Source organism: Pipistrellus kuhlii, unplaced genomic scaffold (assembly GCF_014108245.1).
Source record: "Pipistrellus kuhlii isolate mPipKuh1 unplaced genomic scaffold, mPipKuh1.p scaffold_m20_p_6, whole genome shotgun sequence".
Classification (NCBI taxonomy): Eukaryota; Metazoa; Chordata; class Mammalia; order Chiroptera; family Vespertilionidae; genus Pipistrellus; species Pipistrellus kuhlii.
The window spans coordinates 17251098-17271124 of record NW_023425562.1 but is presented as its reverse complement, the minus strand read 5'-3'; the positions used below and the strand labels follow the sequence as shown (position 1 = coordinate 17271124).

Below are 20027 nucleotides of genomic sequence, written 5' to 3'. Positions count from 1 at the left end.
TCCAGGACCTGGGGAGACAACGCCCTCCGGCCATGTCTACGGTCCGCCCCAAGGCCGCCCCCCCAGCTCGCTAATAGCACCAACTCAGGTGGGCAGGTGCGAGGCAGCGAAAGGAAGACACACCGAAGTGTCCGCTTCCACGGCGCGCGCCTGCGCAGACGCCCCGCCCCAGCCCCTAGCTCCAGCCTCAGCTATTGCTCCTTCGGCCCGCCCCCTCGTCCCCGCCCACCTCGTACGTCACAAAGAGTGACGTGAAAATCGAACAATCACGGTCCCTCTCGTGAGCCAGTAGGAAAAGGAGGGAGGGGTTGGGGGGGGAGGGGAGAGGACGAAAGGAGAAGGCTAAGGGGGCGGGCTCGTCCCAGCCACCCAATCAGAGAGCTCCGGGCAGGAGCGGGGCGGGGGCCCGAGGAGAGGGTGGGCGGGTGGGGGGCTAGGGAAAGAACTTGGAAGGCTGCGGGGAGGCGAGGGCCGACTCCCGGAGATTAAAACGCCCAATCAGAGCGCGCCGGCTTCATTCGGAGAGCGGCGTGGGGCGTCGCCGCCGCCACCGCCGCCGCCGCGCGCGCGCCGGGGGCTGGTTCAGGCCATGGAACAAAAGAAAGCCTGAGAGGGAGCCGCTGCCACCTCCGCCAGCCCGCCCGCCCGCCCCGCCGCCCCGCCGCCCCGCCGCTGCCGTCCCCACCCACCCACCTAGTTACCTGCCTCCGCCTCGGCCCCAGCCCTCGCCCCAGCCTCCCAGCTCCGGGCGGCCAGGCGCTCCCGAGCCCGGGTCGCCAGCCCCGCCGCCTCCCCGGAGGAAAGGTGTTTGCGCGCTAAGCGGGGCCCGGGCCCGGTCCGCCATGGGGCCCGCCGCCCGCCGCGCCTGACCCGGCCGCCGCCGCCGCCGCCGCCATTGACAGCGCGCCGCCGCGATGCCGAGCGGCAGCTCCGCGGCCCTGGCCCTGGCGGCGGCCCCGGCGCCCCTGCCGCCGCCGCCCCCGCCGCCGCCGCTGCCGCCGCCCGCCAGCGGCCCCGACCTGGAGGGGGACGGGCTCCTGCTGCGGGAGCACCTGGCCGCGCTAGGCCTCGACGCCCCCGGCCCCGCGGAGCCCGGCCCGGCGCGGAGGGCCGCGGCGGCGGCGCAGGGCCCGGCCCGGCGGGCGGCGGGGCCGTCTCGGGAGGAGCGGACTCCGCCCGGCCGGCCCGGGGCCCCTGAGACGGCCGAGCTGCAGCTGGAGGAGGACGAGGAGGGGGAGGACGCGGAGCTGGACGGAGACCTGCTGGAGGAGGAGGAGGAGGAGGAGCTGGAGGAGGCGGAGGAGGAGGACCGGCCGTCTCAGCTGCTGCTGCTGTCGCCGCCCGCGGCCGCCGCCGCCTCCCAGACCCCGCCGATCCCGGGCGGGTCCCTGGGGTCGGTGCTGCTGCCCGCCGCCGGCTTCGATGCCCGGGAGGCGGCGGCGGGGGTGCTGTACGGAGGGGACGATGCCCAGGGCATGATGGCGGCGATGCTGTCCCACGCCTACGGCCCCGGCGGCGGCTGCGGGGCGGCGGCGGCGGCCGGCCTGAACGGGGAGCAGGCGGCCCTGCTGCGGAGGAAGAGCGTCAACACCACCGAGTGCGTCCCGGTGCCCAGCTCCGAGCACGTCGCCGAGATCGTCGGCCGCCAGGGTGAGTGCGGGGAGCGGGGTCTGGTGCGGCCGGGCATGGCCCCGGGCGTGGGGTGAGAAGCACCCAGAGAAACGAGAGGTTGGGGGGCCGAGAGAGCGAACCGGGCGAGTCCCCCCGAGCGCCCCGCGGAGAAGGGGTCTGGGAGGAGCCGGGGGCCGGCGCGTGGAGACGAGTCACCTTTGGAAGACCAGGCGGGAGTTCCGCTCGTGCTGCGGGCGTGCCGGGGTCTGAAAGGTGGTGGTGAGTTTCTCCAGCCTCCCAGCCCGGCGGCGCTCCCTGGATTCGTGGAACACCAGGCTGGCGAGGCACCAAACCCCCAGCCAGGTGGGAAAAGGCCGGGTCGATGGTGCACGGGAAGCTCCGAGACTGCCAGTGCGCTCCTCGACCGGCTCGTAAAAGCGCTCGGCTTCCCCGCCAGCACCTCGTTCAGATAAAGTAAGGGGCAGGCATGGAGCCTGGTGCAAAGTGCATTATTCCGGAGGGAAGGGGATGCTCCAGGGCTGGGCTTCACCGCCTCCCCGCCTCCCCTCCCCTCCGCTCTTTGGAAACTTCGTTTGGGAAGTGCAGCCTAACTCTCCGTGGATGTATTCCTCGGGTGCGTTTTTTTAATTCTCGAAAAGGCACCTTGGCTGCTACCTTTTTTGCACGATTAAGCATACATGATGGAGAAAAAATGGACCAGTAAAGTCACCGAGTTAAGGAACTTGAGGCGTCTGTGCCGGGGTTTTTTGCACATTTTCTTTCCCACTTGCCCGCACACCAGCCCTGCAGACTGGCTCCTCCCACATTGTTCAGACAAAGGACCTATGTCTCCCGTTCCTGGAGTAGATCTGTGGAGGTGGGGGAAGGGGATGCCCTAGTGCCTCAGAATCCGACATGTTTAGGGAAGGGCCAGGGCTCCCGTGTACCTTTCCCCCTGGACGAATTATCACCTGCAGCTGCTTTCTTACAATATGGTTTTGCCTGGCGGGTACATGTATCTTCACTGTTAGGTGGAGTGCATTGTTGGGGTCAAATACAGAGAAGCGATGGCGCTGCTGCTTAAATGATCTCATCTTTCCCAAGTGGTCTAAAGTACATAAATAAGAGGTCTGTTGAAATGGTGGTTTCAGATATCAGAGTTGGCTCATTTCTTACCTCTAGGATTTTAATAAGAAAAACCCATCCGAAATCTGGATGGAGGAGATGGATAGCTTTTTTCAGACCTTTGATGATTGGTACTTACAGGCACTGTTCAAAGCTGATGCCTCTCAACGGAGAGTTCATGACTGGAGTTTGATAAATTACTTCTGCGTGCTTTGAGTTGTTGCAATACTTCAGATACTAATTCAGGAGGGAACTACTTTGCCTTACATAGGATAAAATTACAGCCTCTCAATTTATGGATCCAGATGAGTTGGCCATTCAACTAAAAACATCAAAGAATTGTGGCAGGCAGAGTTTATTCGTGGCAGTTGGGAATGGAAGATTGGTTCAAAGTTGTTGGCCTTGGGAAGCTAACAATCTTAATAAACAGTGGGTGTCACAAAACTGTGTAGTTAATGGCACTGACTGTAAGTGTGTGACTAACAAAAGTCACACATACTCACACATACGAGAGCATCAACCCTGGAAGGCCTAGACAATGGACGGGTCTTTAACAAGTGGAGGTGGAAGGAAGACTGAGGGGACAGTGGAAGGAATGGTGTGGAGGAGTAATCTCTAGGTCTCAGTGGGAAGTTGCATTGTTTTGAGTGTTTTGTCTTTGTTTTGTTTTGTTTTTTTTGATGCTTAAGCTCTAAAGGGGAGTGGTGAAGAGCTCAGAAGGTGTCTGTTTAGGCCATAAACACCCTTATGGCCATACTAGGATGCCACTTCCTTAGCACAAGTTCTAACAATGTGCTCCTGGTGACAGTTTAGGGTATCAAAGTAAACCATTTACATGCTAGTTTACTAAGGGACAAGGTAATGACACATCTTTTGTATATTTGGTTTAATACAAACTTTTTCCCTTTCTGTATTAGAGCCTTTTAAAACGCTATGAAATGGTCTTTAATTGAAAAGACTGTTATCTTTATAGAAACCCATGACTTAAAAGTAAACTGAATTCATTTTCAAGTCTTTCTTTAGTACCATATAATAAACTGCAGCAAACAAAAAAGTATTTCGTTTTTCTTTCTAGGTGTCTGCTTAATGGTTAATAAGGATATGTGAATCTGTGTCTTAGGACGTAGAGACGAATTGCTAACTATTCCTTATTTTCCTGGAATTCATAGTACTGTAAAAGTATGTCATCATCCTCTATCTTATCTTAAGAGCTGCAAGTCTTGCCCTTTTGCTGTTCTGAACCATTCAACATTGACCCCCGTGCCACTCCCACCCCTCAGCAGCACATGGTGAAACTTTAATTTCCTGCAGGAGAAACTGGACGACAACTAACGTCCGTGTCCTTCTACAGTGATCATTTCCCTTTCCCCAAGAGAATAAACAGGCAAGTCATTTGATTCATTTGCCTTGAATGAACCAAATTTTCAACTTTAAGAATTTTCTATTCCTGCCACTTCGTTAATTACCGGAAGTCATAACTTTTCTGTTTGACATCTCTTAATTGGGTTGGGAAATAATTATGTTACAGATAAAGACATTTATGACTTCAGCTCCAAAGCAAAGAGCAGGATAAATGGAATTCTGAGTCAGAGAGGCTAGCAGCTCTGGTTCCAGGGTCTTTAAATAAAGCAAATCGCTGCTTTTGCTAGTGATGAAAATTGGCAAGTGTTGGCCTCATATGTACAATCCCCAATAGTGTTGTTGGTTGTTTGCAAATGCTAAAGTGGCCCCATTTTTTAAACCTTGCATTTTATTTTTAAACCAATAATACTGTAAAATAAAGCCAGGAACTAAAGAGCTTATTGGTAATCAGAACTTTTAGAACATAGACTTAGAAAGTAAACCTAACAGCTGAAGCCGGTTGGCTCAGTAGATAGAGTGTCGGCCTGCGGACTGAAAGGTCCCGGGTTCGATTCCGGTCAAAGGCATGTACCTTGGTAGGGCATGTGCAGGAGGCAGCTGATGGATGTTTCTCTCTCATGGATGTTTCTAACTCTATAAAAAAAAAAAAATCAATAAATATATTTTAAAAAAGAAAGTAAACCTAACAGTTTAAGACAACTTCTTAAAATGTAGTATTTACAAGGCACATTCACAGTGGTTAACAGATTTAAGTCAACAGACTTTGTCCTAATTTGCACAATCATTGAAACCCAGTTGGACTAAAAAATGAATTAAAGTAGAACAATAGACCCATTCTTAACTATATTATAAATCTTGGTGTCATAAGTTCAATTGTTTTTAAAAAAATACGGAACCCAAGATTTTATGTTACTGTTTAAGAAAAGTTCCATTAGTGACTAATTGGTGGTTTATGTGTTCTCTAGCCTCACAGTCTAGAAAAGCCGTCTCCAGCTTTTTAAGAGTGAGGACAAAATGAAAATTGGAGTTGTTATTTTTTCTGCACTCCAGGGGAATTTCTTGCACCCTACTTTGCCTATCGCTGAGCTAGACCCTTTTAGAATGTTTTTCTTTATTGAGCTACACTTGTCTCCAGTTTCATAGGGTTGGGACCAAGTTCTAACCCAATTGAAATAAGGTATATGCATGTTTAGTCTTAGTCTTGCTATACAAATCCTCTTCAAGAAGAAATATACATCTCATAAGAAGATTATTCAGTTTAAGGGTAATACTAAAAGAGACACAGTGTCTTTTTCTTTTGTGGAATGGGGTGGGAGTATGATTCTTGGCCGTCTTTATGCCAGGTAGTATGCTAAGTGCTTCCCTGATGCCTTTTAACCCTGCTGAGCACTGACCCCCATTTTACGGAGACTGAAGCTCTGAAAGGTAACTTGCTCAAATGGTGGTACTTGGATTTGACCAGTTCGTTTGATGTCAGACAGAGATAAGGGTCTTGCTCTATATTGCTGCCTCAGCACTGAAGCATCCTGCTCCCAATGATTAATAATATTTTGGGTTAATTTCTGCTATAATCAAGAGTTGGGATACTATATGTTTAGTATGCATAACTTAAAAGATCATCATTATTCAAATTACCTTCATAAAAGTTTGGTATCTATTACTCAGAAGGCAGAGTTATCACTCTATTCTTAGGTCTATGAGTCTAATTAAATTTCATTGTCATTTTATAGTTTAGAAAGTTAATGTGTGTGTATATATACACACTAGCTTTAAAAATTAAATATTATAACTTTTTTAGGCTTTACAATTTGAATTTAGTTGATAATTGTATTACCTCTGGTACCCTTGGGAATGGTTCAGTTATTGTAATTGTTTTGCAAATTGATGGGTAGTTTAATGCCTTTCTTTCTGCCTTATTCTGCTAATGAACTATTTGATTCAGGAAATGGAAAATAAAGTGGTAAATCAAGGGTGTATTTTTATATCCCATTACCAACAACCTAAAATTGACACAGGCAGTCAAGTATTTGAGAATGGTCACTTACTCTGTTAAGAGATTTTTATTTAGATAAATATCCAACAATGTTTACAGGTTGAATTCTAGGTAGTTCTTACATCTTGTTTTCAAAGAAAGGTAGCATGTAGTTAGTTATAGGATGGTGCTTAATGTTTTGTGGATTTGGTTTTGAATAAATTTGATATTTGTACTAATTAAAATATTTAATATCTTGCCTTAAAGCTGAATACAAAGTATTTTGGAATGTATGTTTTAATGTAAAAATGCATGTTGTAAACTACAAATTGTCCTTAACAGTCTTTCCTCAACTGTGGTATTTTGGAAAGAGCCAAAAATCAGAAATTAAAATTCCTAAATTCTATTATGTGCCAGTAACTCACTTTATGATCTTGGATAAGTCGATTAAACTCCCTGGGCTTCAGATTCCTCCTCTTCAGCTGGGTGTGATCAAGAAACTGAGTGATGCACAAATAAGTTGATACATATGAAACTAAGCAATAAGCACATATTACTTTTGTTAAGTTAAATCTGAAGTTAATTTGAACCACCCTGTTTAATCACGTTCACCTTTCCTTGGCTTGGTTAGCAGTTTTATCCATCTTATTCTCTTCATGTGATAGAATTAGAACCATCGGATGACTGAAAGCCTGTCGGCTACATGACACTTCTGTCCAGATAGGTTTAAATTATGCTGTGGTAACCAAGAACCCCAACTTCTCAATATTAAAACAACAAAGGTTTACTTCTACCCACAAGGGCTCTCATTGTTTTAGTCATTCAGAGACACAGGCCAGTGAAGCAACCACCATCTCAAATGTTGGCTGGTCTTCCCCTGGGCCAGAGGGATGAGAGACAGCATAGCACATGCTGGTCTTGAAATGTCAGGCCCAGCAGTAATACCGTAATTATCAAAGCTGTCTAGCACATCTAACTTCAGGTGGTCAAGAAAGTTCATTACAGCCCTGGCCTGTTGCTCAGTGGTTAGAGCTTTGGCCTGCAGATCTCCAGGTCCCGGGTTCAATTGTGGGAAAAGGGCATGTACCTCAGTTGCAGGTTCCCCAGCAAGTCACTCTTCTCTTTCTCTTTCTCTCCCCCGCTCCCCCAAATCCCTCTTCTGTTTCTCTTACCCCTTCTCGCTTCCTCCCTTCCACTCTAGAAATCAATGGGGGGGAGGGGACACCCTTGGGTGAAGATTAAAAAATAATATTAAAAGAAAGCTCATTACAACCTTGTGCCCACAGGAGAGAGCAGAACATTGGTGAACAGCCATGATGACTATCATGAGTATTATTTTTTAATCTATGGGATTATTACAAGATTTTTAAAAATGTCATTTATGCATAGTAGGATTTGTGATTTAAAATTAAATTGAAAAAAAGCATAATGATCATCAGATATTAAATAGGAATGTTTAAAAACTTAGTACCCCATTGATCTTTAGATGATTCTAAAGTGATGTTTTTATTAAACTGCATCTTAAGGCTTCCCAAATAGTTTTAAATTATAATTTGTGGGCTTATACCTTTTTCCCCCATGCTACCACTAGGTACTATATAGACATTTATAAAATTAAATCTGATGTTAAGCCTTTATAATAATTCTCTAATACTGTATTACCACATGCAGCTGTAAAATGGAATTGTGCACAGCCTGATGTTGTTTGAATAGCATTCAAGTTCAAGCCTTTATTTCATGACTGATTATGAGGATTTTAAGTTACACATCATAGCTAGAGCACCTATTTCATCCCAGTGTTGGGATTTAAGAACAATTCATGTGGGCCTGGGTTGTCGCTTTTGTCCAATAAGCAGTTACTACAACTCATTGTATGCAGGGAAGCCTGATTTTTACCTTAAGTAGTTGTATCATGGAATAATAAGATGAGACCTATGAGTAATAAAATTGTTTAATGAAAATAAGCATGAAGTGGTTAGTATTGAGCATGGTTAGAGGAGAGCGGGGAGGGAATAGTTGCAAACAATTAGAAAATCTCCCCCAAAGGTGACTAGCTCAAAGCGTTTGTACTGTGGACCGACCTATTTCTGTCCCCCTTTCTGCTCCACTCTCCCCGCCCCTTTGGCTTCTTCCCGCCTTTCCACCTGTACCATTTAGTGACATTGAACTTGAACAAGTTGATGGAGACAGGTTTCACCATTTGTTGCCTATGTCCTTGAACAAATCACTTAACAATCAACTGAGTTCGGTTTTACCTCTTGTGGGGAAAAACCTGTTCCATCCACTTGTTTTCCTTGCCCCCTCCCCCCATTTGTTGTGAGGATCAGGTTTGAGAAGATGTCGTTAGTACAGTTAACTACAATTTAATGTGTGAGAAATAGTAAAGTACATATGAGGCATAAGTAAAGTTTATATTTTGTTTTTCTACTGGATTTATTCTCTGAGCAGATAACTATAATAATTGAAACCATCCACGTGAGAAAGAAACATTGATAGGCAGGCTCTAACTGAGGATCCAACCTGTGACCTCTCTGTATCCAGGTCTATGCTCCGACCAACTGAGCCACACAGGCCAGGCCAGGAGATGTATTCCTTAAATGTTTTTAACTTCCTATAGAAAATTCCTTTCTTTCTTTCTTTCTCTTACATTTACACCATGGAATCCTATTTGGCATTTTTTTAAAAAGAAAAGAAAGGCTCTCTTACCCTTTGAGACAGCCTGGAGGGACCTGTAGAATATTATGTTAAGTGAAATAAGCCAGTCAGAGAAAGACAAGAATCACATGATCTCACTCATATGTGAAATCTAATGAACAAAATAGATCCAGAGACATAGATGCAAGGAACAGAACCTCAGGGGAGGCGGACAGGGGGAAGAGAACAACCAGAGACCTTGTATACATATATGCATAACCCATGGGCACAGACAATAGGGTGGTGGAGGCCTGGGGCAGGCAGGGGCATGGGGACAGGCTACAAGGGTAGGTCAATGGGAGAAAAGGGGGGCTATAATGTAATACTTCAATAAAGATTTTAAGAAATAAAGCTGCTTAAAAATAAATAAATATTTAAAGTGTGTCAGGCAGTGTATTATCTCATTTGATCCATTCTTATTTCCACTGTACAGATAAGGAAACAGATCAACAGAGATAATAACTTACCAGAGTCTCAGTCTTTTAAAATTGGAGACTTCAATACTGCTATCTTCAATAAGTGGTAAAACAAGCAGAAATAAAGTCGGCAAGGATATAGAAGACTTTAACAACATCACCAACCAACCCTATAAACAGAGAAAATGACAGATCAATATCTGTACATGAAAATGTTTAACACCAAATCCTGTTGGTGCCTGGAGCCGGTACAAGTCAGAGGGCAGAACTGAATCTTGTCGTCTTTGCATCCCTACTCCTGTTTTATTGAACTGAATTGTTGGGTTAGAAATTTATCATTTCATTATTTGTTTTAATTTGCATATTGTGATAATTAGGGTTTACTTCCCTCTTGCTTTATCTTTAACCCTTTGCCTAAGGAGCCAGTCAACCCCAAGGTGTTTGGAACTGCTGCCTTTTTTTTTTTTTTTTTTTTTAGGGCAGTGGATGCTAATTGATTTAAGGTGTTAAATGTCTATGAATACTGATAATAAGTAAAACTGAAACCACATGAATGAAGCTGTTATCACTATGAAAGCAACTAAAAGTGAGAAAGTACAATTCTTGAGAATTTTGAAGATACACATTTGAACCCTAGAAAGGAAAGCTATTGTGATTTAGGAATACATTGCATTGCTGATTTAAATAATTTATTTAAATATTAGATTAAGTTGTATACATAAAAAACATTCTTATTGAAATTTACCCTGGTATTCGTCAGTTTTTTAAGAAACAATATTGCAGTTGAGTACCTTGTAAAGTTCAAGGAGGCTGTCTAGACTGTTCTAGGAGATAAAGGATCTTATCCTACACTAGAGGCCGGGTGCATGAAATTAGTACATGGGTGTGTCTGTTCCTTAGCCAAGCCTGCACCCTTTCCATTCTGGGACCCCTCAATGATGTCTGACTGCCCGTTTAGACCTGATCCTGAAATGGTCAGTTAGACATCCCTCTCACAATCCAGGACTGCTGGCTCCCAACCACTCACCTGCCTGACTAATCATCTCTAACCACTCTCCTGCCAGCCTGATGGCCCCTAATTGCCCTTCCCTGATGGCCATCTATGACAGCCATCTCATGTCTACATGGGGGCGACCATCTTGAGTGTTGGAGTGACTGTCAATTTGCATATTACTCTTATCAGATGGGATAGTAAAGCAAATTGACCAAACAGCAGAACGACCACCTGGACAACCATCCAGATGACCAATCAGGACTATGCTATGACACCCACTGGTGCCAGGCCAACCAAGCAGGTGTGATGTGATTGGTCGGGGACTGGCCATTGCCCCAAAAAGAGAGGTTCAGGCCACAGACCAGCGGGCTGCAGTGAGTGGGCAGGGCCTCCCTCTGATCTGAGGGAAGCCTTGTACCTGTAGCTGAAGGGAATCCTGGGTCCTGGTTGCCAGAGGAAAGCTGGTACTGTAGCCAGGGTAAGGAAGGTTTACTCTTGCACGAAATTCATACATGGGTAGGGTCCCTAGAACTGGCCAGTGATTGGGGCCTTCCCCTGGCTTCCAGCCAGGACCTGCATGCATTCCACACAGCCTTCTGGTGGTCAGCACACATCAAAGCAAGTGTTCAAACTCCCGGTTGGTCAAACTTCCAAGGGGACAGTTTGCATATTAGCCTTTTATTGTATAGGAGGAGCATTCAATAATATGACTCCCCTCCCCCCTTTTCTACTATTTCATAATGCATGTTTGCCTAGCGAGAGGATAATGGAATCAAAACACCTTGGGTTTGAGATCTGACCTTCCAGTTGGGAGATCTTATTCAGTTAGGCTCTTTCCTGCTCTTCAAAGCACTCTGTTATGATTAAATGAGAATGTAAACAGAGTTTGGAAAATGGGCTACAAATTTTTATTATTTTTAATATATTATTTGCTGCAAAACCAAGTGAGACAGTATCTTCAATCATAATTCCTCACTCCTTATCCAACCTACCTTTTCTTAAGAAAAGAATAGATGTATGTATGACCCAAATACTTTTTAGACTTCAGAACAAAGAGGTGACTATTTCCTAGGAGTAGAGGGACTTGGTAAAAAAATATATATATAAGTATTGGAAGGGACCTAGTGATTAAATGACACAATGCTTGAAACCACTAGTAACTGGTGAAAGATCTGATTGAACCCAGTCTTATAACTCAGTTTTGTGCTCCTTACATAGTTTCCTTTAGACTGGACCTTGGAAGATTCATATGTAGTAGCTGTGGTAATAAATAAGTGTCATACCTATGTTCATAGAGCCTTTCACACACACAATCTCATCTTTTCCAAATGGCTATGCTTGTTACTCAGAAGCTGTGAGAGGGTGGGGAGTACTAGGAGTGTGTTCCGGGTTATGTAGGGAAATGCCTGAGCAGAGATAGACGAGGAGCAGGCATTAGGCATGTTTCGGAGATACCATCTAGGAAAAGGTAGGTTGACTTTGAGTTTGAGGCCAGCTGCTGGAGAAAACCTTAAAAGAACATGTGGTTTGCCGAAACCGGTTTGGCTCAGAGGTGGAGCGTAGGTCTGCGGACTGAAAGGTCCCAGGTTCCATTCCGGTCGGGGGCATATATGTTGGTTGCGGGCACATCCCCGATAGGGGGTGTGCAAGAAGCAGCTGGTCGATGTTTCTCTCTCATCGACGTTTCTAGCTCTCTCCCTTCCTCTCTGTAAAAAATCAATAAAATATATTAAAAAACAAAACAAACAAACAAACAAACAAAAAAACATGTGGTTAGGTAAGGCCTGCCCAGATTAGCTAGTTAATCGTCCTATTTTTCATGTAAATTGATTTGGACTGTAATTACATTTAAATTGCAGACTGTAATTCTTCATCTGGTTCTTTTTTTATAAGTACACCGTTCCACATGCTTAATGGAATTTAAAAGTGGCCTTAAAGATGATCTAGTCTAGTGGCTTTACACTTTTCTGACTGAAGCCCGCTGTACACATATTTTACTGAAACGTTTGGAACACTTTAAGTTCTTGGTTTTTTGGTTTCGTTTTGCTTTATGTTTGTTTTTTAATGCTGATTGAACCCATTAAGTTGCTAATGCAAACCCGTAGTGGTTTGAGAAACACTGAAATACCATCCTTTCAGTTCTTCCAGCTCCTCACTCAGCCACAGAGGGCCCAGCCTCCCCTGAAATTGCTCAGGCAGCTGGTAGGAGAGGCGCTCTACCCTGAGAAGCAAGGCAAGGCCTTTGCTGTTCCAGGGAGTGACAGGACCAGAATTCTGGCTGCAGCTACAGTGATATACAAAGAAGTGGGTTTCTCTTACACCAGGGCGGTAAATTGGAGACTTTTTATATATTTTTAATATATTTTTATTGAGTTCAGAGAGGAAGGGAGAGAGAGAATCATTGATTGGCTGCCTCCTCACACCCCCCACTAGAGATTGAGCCCGCAACCCAGGCATGTGCCCTTGACCAGAATCGAACCCGGGACCTTTCAGTCCACAGGCTGATGCTCAGTGGATGATTGAGCCAAACTGGAGAGGGCTCATTTTCTTTATTTTTAATTATTCTAATTTAATCATACCTTTGAAAAACTAATCATTTATATGGCTCAAAGTTTATAAAAATTGGTGTGCAAGGGAAGTTGCCTCCTTCCTATGCTGTCCCCCTAAGTCACCCAGTTTTGTGACTGCACAGTATTCCATTATGTGGCTGTACCAGCCTCACTAATACAGAGTGCATAATATAATGCAAAGGTCATTTTGCACTTATGCAAGTATTTCTACAGAATCAGTTCTACGAGGGGAATTACAGGGACAGAGGGATACCTGAAGTTGTAATTTTGATAGACATTGCAAAGTGCCCTTGGGCAGCTTATTCTCTCTGCAGCTAACCGAGGGTCTTTTTCCCATTTATTCCTAGCACTGTTTTTGATCTTACAGGCAGAAAATGATACCTCAATTCACATGAAAATGGGAATTTTTGTGTTCAGAGCCATTTATGTATTTCCTTCTGTGAGCTGTTTTACATATTTTTCTCTTGGGTTTTGGTATTTTCATATGTAGGGTAGAATATATGTGTAAGAGAAAAAAATAGCCATTTATAGTATGAATTGTAAATAATTAATGTTTTAACTTTGATAAGGGTGACTTTTGCCAGGCAATGATTTTTCTTAAAGTGCAATTTATCAGTACTCTTATAGCTGAGTTTTGTGCTGTTCTGAGACTATTTATTCTTTTATGATTTTTTTGGTATCTTTGAATTTTCAAGTAAACAATGTATAATACTCAAAAAAAAAGCTTCTATCTCCACATGTAAAATAATAAAATGATTTTTTTTCTCCTTTAGTTTGTGTCACCTACTTAGAAGTCTGCCAATTCAAATTGACCCCACCTTTAGAATGTATGTATATTCTAGAAATCGTGTGCTGGTTGTTTAGAACTCTAAATGTTTCCTGTTGAAACAAGGTTATGATTGGTGAGGTTCACTGTAGAGAGAGAAGAAATACTTCTCTGGGGTTGTTTTGCTTGGCAGTAGCTTAAAATGAGCTGGCTTTGCTCTCTCCCTGTTATCACTGTTCCCCTCATCTGCAGAACGTATGCACATGCACTTTTGGGCAGTATAAGGACTATTTACTCCCCCATCTCAGAAGTAGTTCATGCTCAAATGTTCACCTTCTGTCTTCCTAATGAGCCATATATCAAAAACCTATTTATTAGATCTAACCATAGGCCATACTGTTCTGTGTGCCTTTAGGCATATTTTCTTGGTTTAATAACATGCCTACTAGGTATTAAAAAAAAAAAGGTATTCTTAGCAGCAGCTGGTGGTTGATTGCTGATCAATTCTCCCTTTATCTTTAATAGAAATTGCCACTGTTGTTCTGCAGGATGATCTTTTCAGTGATTCTAACTCCCTTGAGTGTATAGTGTGAACAGTTACAGCCATGTGTTCACATCAGCCTTTTCAGGATTTCTTAGCCATCTCCATCAGTCACATGTTGTCCAGTGGGAAGTAGTTTCAGTTCTTACCCTCAGCATCACCTGCTGTGCAAATTGAGGGCGTCTCCTAAAGAACCAGCCTGTAGAAATGTCATGTAGATGGGAAAGTTGTACTGCTCTGGTCTTCCAGTTAACTTTATATTATGGAGCAAAAGTGTTTTCTTATACTTAAAGGTGCACTAGCCATGTAATCTGGTAGTTCATTATAGATGTAAATTTACAGCAGCACGCTTTATAATTAAAAAAAATTGTGTTTTACAGTAACATATTTCGACCCATTGTATTATAGTAATTTCTTCATAGCCCCTAAGCTACCTCCTTCCTTCGGCTCCTCATCTCATCCAGGCACTATACCCAGTGCTTTGCTTGCGTAATTTCTTCATAGCCCCTAAGCTACCTCCGCCCTTTGGCTCCTCACCCTCATCCAGCCACCCAGCCGCCCCACCAGCCCCAAGTCTTTTCCAAGGCGGATAGCCTTCAGGTTAGAATAAACCTGACTCTCAGTGTTTTCATGATAGAGACCTAGGATCCAGCAGTGAGAAAGCTGCTGTTTAGGAGTTCTGCAGATGGTTGGAAGGACAGGAGCTTCATTTGTGGTGGAGATCTGAAAGTTGCAGGGAGGTCGATTATGCTACAATTGAAATCAGCAAAATGAACTCCTTTCAAAAAGGTTGGATTAGTAGTGTGAGGTCAAATCTGAAAGTCTTGAAAAGCTCAGCAGAAAATGATTAGCTACAAAGCAGCATGTATAAGAAAGGCCCCATATTGTTATATAGAAAAACAGTGATCTTTGTTTCAACAAATGTATGGCCACCCGTGACATATATACTAACAGTCAAACTACTCTGCGTTGAGAATGCTTAGGAATGGCACATAAACAGCCCTCAGGGAGAGGAAGCTAGAAGGTGAGGCATCTACAGTAAAATCCGGAGTGGCTGGCAGGAGTTCAGCAGTCAGACTGGGAGGTAAAGAGGCGGGGACAAGAACATTCTAGTCATGCAAGAAGGTGCATGGATGGGAGTCTTATGTGGCAGTGCACACTGCAGAGCTTAAGTGGGGATTGGGAAAGAGTTAAAGAGATAAAGCTAGAGAGAGGTACTCAGGTTTCAGGTAATGAGCATAATTTGAAGTGAACATAGACAGTAAATTGAAGTCTGGCAAATTGGAGGCAAGGAGACGTGTTGGGTAAAACTATTACAGTTCTGTAGGTTAGAAATGATGTATATAAAGACTTTAGTACATTATGAATATATTTGGGGAGGTTTCAAAGGAGAAAATTTAAGAAAAAGACCTGCCCAGATTGTGATGATTATCTTCAACAGCACCTGACTTCCTTATTTGAATAACTAGAAATGGCATGTTCATGGGGATAAATCTATTCTGGTAAGTTTCATGTTAAGGTCTTGGAAAGCTATATGCTGTGGTGGAGTATTTGACATGTTAGGTCACAGTGTGAAGCCCTCTAATCTTACACAGTTGGCACTGTAAGGGGTGAGTACTCCAAAAAGTTGATTAAAGAATCATGTGTAGTTAGGCATATTGTCTTAGATGTTTTAACCTAAATATACTTGGGCTTTGGGGCCAAAACTTTTTGTTTGAGAATGGGTCTGCCAACCAGAATTGTTCCTCTTCAATAAAACCACATCCAGTGCCTATGTTCCATACAATTTCCAATGTTTATTTTGAATTTAGCAAGAATTTTATAGTGAGTGCAAAGTTAATTCTATATTACTTTTTTTACCTCATTGACTTTTCATGCAAATCAGGGTCTTTTCATTCATATTTCACTGATTTATTTGAAACTTAGTAAGCTTAATAATTCAACTGATGGGAGCAAACGTGAAATGACTTACTAACCATGAGCACTATCCTATTGTCACCAATTGAGCTTACAGAGGAAACAGTAATGTTAAAATGATAATTGAGTGGAAGTGAAGGTGTCGTATGGTGTCATATAGTATAGTTGTATTAAATTTGAAGTTCATGGACTAACAAAAGAGAGTAGGTTTTCAAGTCAGAGTAGGTTTAACTCTGGCTCTGCCACTTACTAGCTGTGTGAACGTGGACAAGTTACACAATTTTTGTGTGCTTTATTTTCCTTCTCAGTGAAAGGAGTATAATAATTTAGTTCTTCAGGTTATTGTGTAGATTAGATGAGATAGTCGATATGCATTAAACTAAGCTTTGGCGGTCAGCCCACTCCTGGCATAGCTTGCTGGATGGAGTGCTCCGGCTGCCCAGAGCAGATCTGTGGCTGGGAAGGAGCACTGCTCTGTCTTGATCAGTGCTGTTGAAGTAGATGTTGATTCTTATGGCGTATTTTCTTTCTAACAGGTTGTAAAATTAAAGCACTGAGAGCCAAGACAAATACATACATCAAGACACCCGTTCGCGGTGAAGAGCCCATTTTTGTTGTCACCGGGCGGAAAGAAGATGTCGCTATGGCCAAAAGAGAGATCCTCTCCGCTGCAGAGCACTTCTCCATGATCCGTGCTTCTCGAAACAAGAACGGCCCTGCCCTGGGAGGGTTGTCGAGCCCTAATCTGCCCGGCCAAACCACCGTTCAAGTGAGGGTCCCATATCGAGTGGTAGGATTAGTAGTTGGACCCAAAGGAGCAACTATTAAGAGAATTCAGCAGCAGACACACACATACATAGTAACTCCAAGCAGAGATAAGGAGCCTGTCTTTGAAGTGACGGGGATGCCTGAAAACGTTGACCGAGCCCGAGAAGAAATAGAAATGCATATTGCCATGCGCACAGGAAACTACATTGAGCTCAATGAAGAGAACGATTTCCATTACAACGGTACGGACGTGAGCTTCGAGAGTGGCACGCTGAGCTCCGCATGGCTCTCCTCCAATCCAGTTCCTCCCAGCCGGGCAAGAATGATATCCAATTACCGCAACGATAGTTCCAGTTCTCTGGGAAGTGGTTCCACGGATTCCTACTTTGGAAGCAATAGGCTGGCTGACTTTAGTCCAACAAGCCCGTTCAGCACAGGGAACTTTTGGTTTGGAGACGCGCTGCCGTCTGTAGGCTCAGAAGATCTCGCAGTTGACTCTCCTGCCTTTGACTCTTTACCAACATCTGCGCAAACTATCTGGACTCCGTTTGAACCAGTGAACCCACTCTCTGGCTTTGGGAGTGATCCTTCTGGTAACATGAAGACTCAGCGTAGAGGAAGTCAGCCATCCACTCCTCGTCTGTCTCCTACCTTCCCGGAGAGCATCGAGCACCCACTTGCTCGGAGGGTTAGGAGCGACCCACCTAGCACAGGCAACCATGTTGGCCTTCCAATATACATCCCTGCTTTTTCTAATGGTACCAATAGTTACTCCTCTTCCAACGGTGGTTCCACCTCTAGCTCACCTCCAGAATCAAGACGAAAGCACGACTGTGTGATTTGCTTTGAGAATGAAGTTATTGCTGCCCTAGTTCCATGTGGCCACAACCTCTTCTGCATGGAATGTGCCAACAAGATCTGTGAAAAGAGAACGCCATCATGTCCAGTTTGCCAGACAGCTGTTACTCAGGCAATCCAAATTCACTCTTAACTATATATATATACATAAATACTATATCTCTATATGGACTCGTAAAGGCATGGGTATAATGGTACCCCAGTAAACTTCCTAATGAATTCTTATGACTGTTATCAGGCTTTATTGGGATTAGGCTAAAGTTGTTAGTAAACTTATAAAAGGCTGCTATGGTAACACTAAACCTAAGTGGTCTCTTGTCTATTAGTTTGGTTTGAATTATTAATATTATCCTATAGACCCAGAGACATAGCCTGGGTAAGAATTGCTAAAGCTAAAGTTCAACTCGCTTGAGTGGAGATCATCATAGGTTGTGAGCCTACGAGAAAAGTGTGTACGTCTGAGATTTCAGAGCTGGTCCCAAAGCCTAACCACATTAAGAGTTTATGGAGGGTGCTTGGCATTACAGATGACTCAGACACTTCCAGGGCTGCCTTCTTTACACTGCCAGTTTTGACAAAACAGGTTTGTTTTTTATTTACAACAACTTAGGCCTAATTCTGCAGGATTGCAAGTAACTTTCTAGTGCATTGTGACTTAATTACTGGTAATAATAGGGCTGGTGGCAGTTTACTCAATCACTGGTTATAATTTGGGACAAAAACTGCTACATTGACCTTCATCTCGCCCAGCTGGTGTGATCAGTGGATCAGGAATGCGATTGTGGCAATTGTGTCAATTGTGAATTCCTACCCATTGCCTCCCTTGGTGAATGTGGAAATGGCCACCTGGGTATTCCCATTTCAGGAAGGGTTTTGGGGTTCACCTATATTGACTAATTGAGGATACGAACATTCCATTCATTAGTCTAATCAAGCTATTGATTAATATTAAGACTCTAGATCGAAATGTGAAACATTTTATGTTCAATCCATATTTGTCTTGCACATTATAAATATATTTTTATTTTTTAGTAATTTAGGGAAGGGGGGAGGGAGAGAGGGAGAATAATGCCCTTAGTATAATTCATAAAAGCAGCTGTGATGACCTCCAATCAGTTTACTTCATTTCAAAACTATTTCTAATCACAAGGGAAGATTTAGATACACTTTTACATTTCACCTGTGGATGTCTGCAACTTCATCCTCAGAATGTTCCCAAATCTATGCTGGCATTGAAAGGACAAAACATGATACTGGTGGGTTTTTCTACTAATTATTTTTTGAAGCGTTATTTTCCCAACCAAAAAAAAAAAGGAGCGCTTTTTTTCTCAGTATAACAAAAATTGAAATCCTATGTGTATTGAATAGTACATAGACAAATTTTATTTTTTATTTTCACTTGAAGAGTTACATTTCGTATAAAAGTTTACAAATAACGGTTTTTATTTTGATTTTTTTTTTCAGTATAAAAAATTGCCTTGATGGCATATTATGATGTAATGCTAATTGCTTGTAGGATAGTTAAATGTCAGTATTGAAACCTAATCTTTAGCACCGTCTTGTAGATATGAACGAATGTTCGCCAAGCATGTATTTTGTATTTTGTTGCATTGTACACTGCAACTAAAGCCAAGGAATCGACATATATATTAGGTGCGTATACTGTTTATGAAACCACAAACTAAGAATGATAAATTATCAATATAGTTTAGTATTTGCTAATTTTACTACTCTTTTGTTATGTATATGTAGGGAAGTTATAGGGATTATAAATTCAATTTGAGTAAAGTTTAAAACCATATATTTTATGATAAAGGGCCTTTAACTTAAGATGGCCAAAGCACTGATATTATATATTTGCTGTAAAGAGAATTATAAGAGTTTTATTTTTCTGATATTAAAAGTTACTTAATAAAGACTTGTTTCCATTAACTTGAATGTATTCTCCTTGGTGTTTTTCATTAATCATTAGTTTAGACTGGAAGATACTATTTACCAAAATTGAATATTTCCTTTTACAAAATTTCCCTCTCCAGCTACCTGTGTTCTTGGGTTTTTGTGTGTGTGTTGTTAATGTTTAATATGTCACTTATGTTCATATCTAAATTTAGCCTTTAAATGGTGTCACATTATAGTAAAATTAGATTTAACCTAGTTTAAGGTGTTTTTTACTTGCATGTTTATAGTTGACCACAAATCATAACTATTAAGCTTATTATAAATAAAATAGTAAATTACTTAAAAATAATAAATATATATTTTTATTGATTTCAGAAAGGAAGGGAAAGGGAGAAAGGAAATAGAAGCTTCAGTGATGAGAGAGAATCACTGATCAGCTGCCTCCTGCACACTCCCTACTGGGGATCAAGCAGCAACCCAGGCATGAGCCCTTGACTAGAATTGAACCTGGGGGACTCTCCAGTCCACAGGCTG

At 43.2% G+C, this 20027-nt stretch overlaps 1 protein-coding gene across 1 annotated transcript; it reads left to right on the top strand.

Moving 5' to 3' along the window:
- The first annotated feature begins 666 nt into the window (after positions 1–666).
- On the top strand, positions 667–19532 carry MEX3C (mex-3 RNA binding family member C). The gene is made up of 2 exons (XM_036417935.2): positions 667–1650; positions 16505–19532. The coding sequence occupies exons 1-2, from the start codon at positions 915–917 to the stop codon at positions 17725–17727; spliced, it is 1959 nt and encodes a 652-aa protein (XP_036273828.1). The 5' UTR covers positions 667–914; the 3' UTR covers positions 17728–19532.
- The last annotated feature ends 495 nt before the right edge of the window (positions 19533–20027 follow it).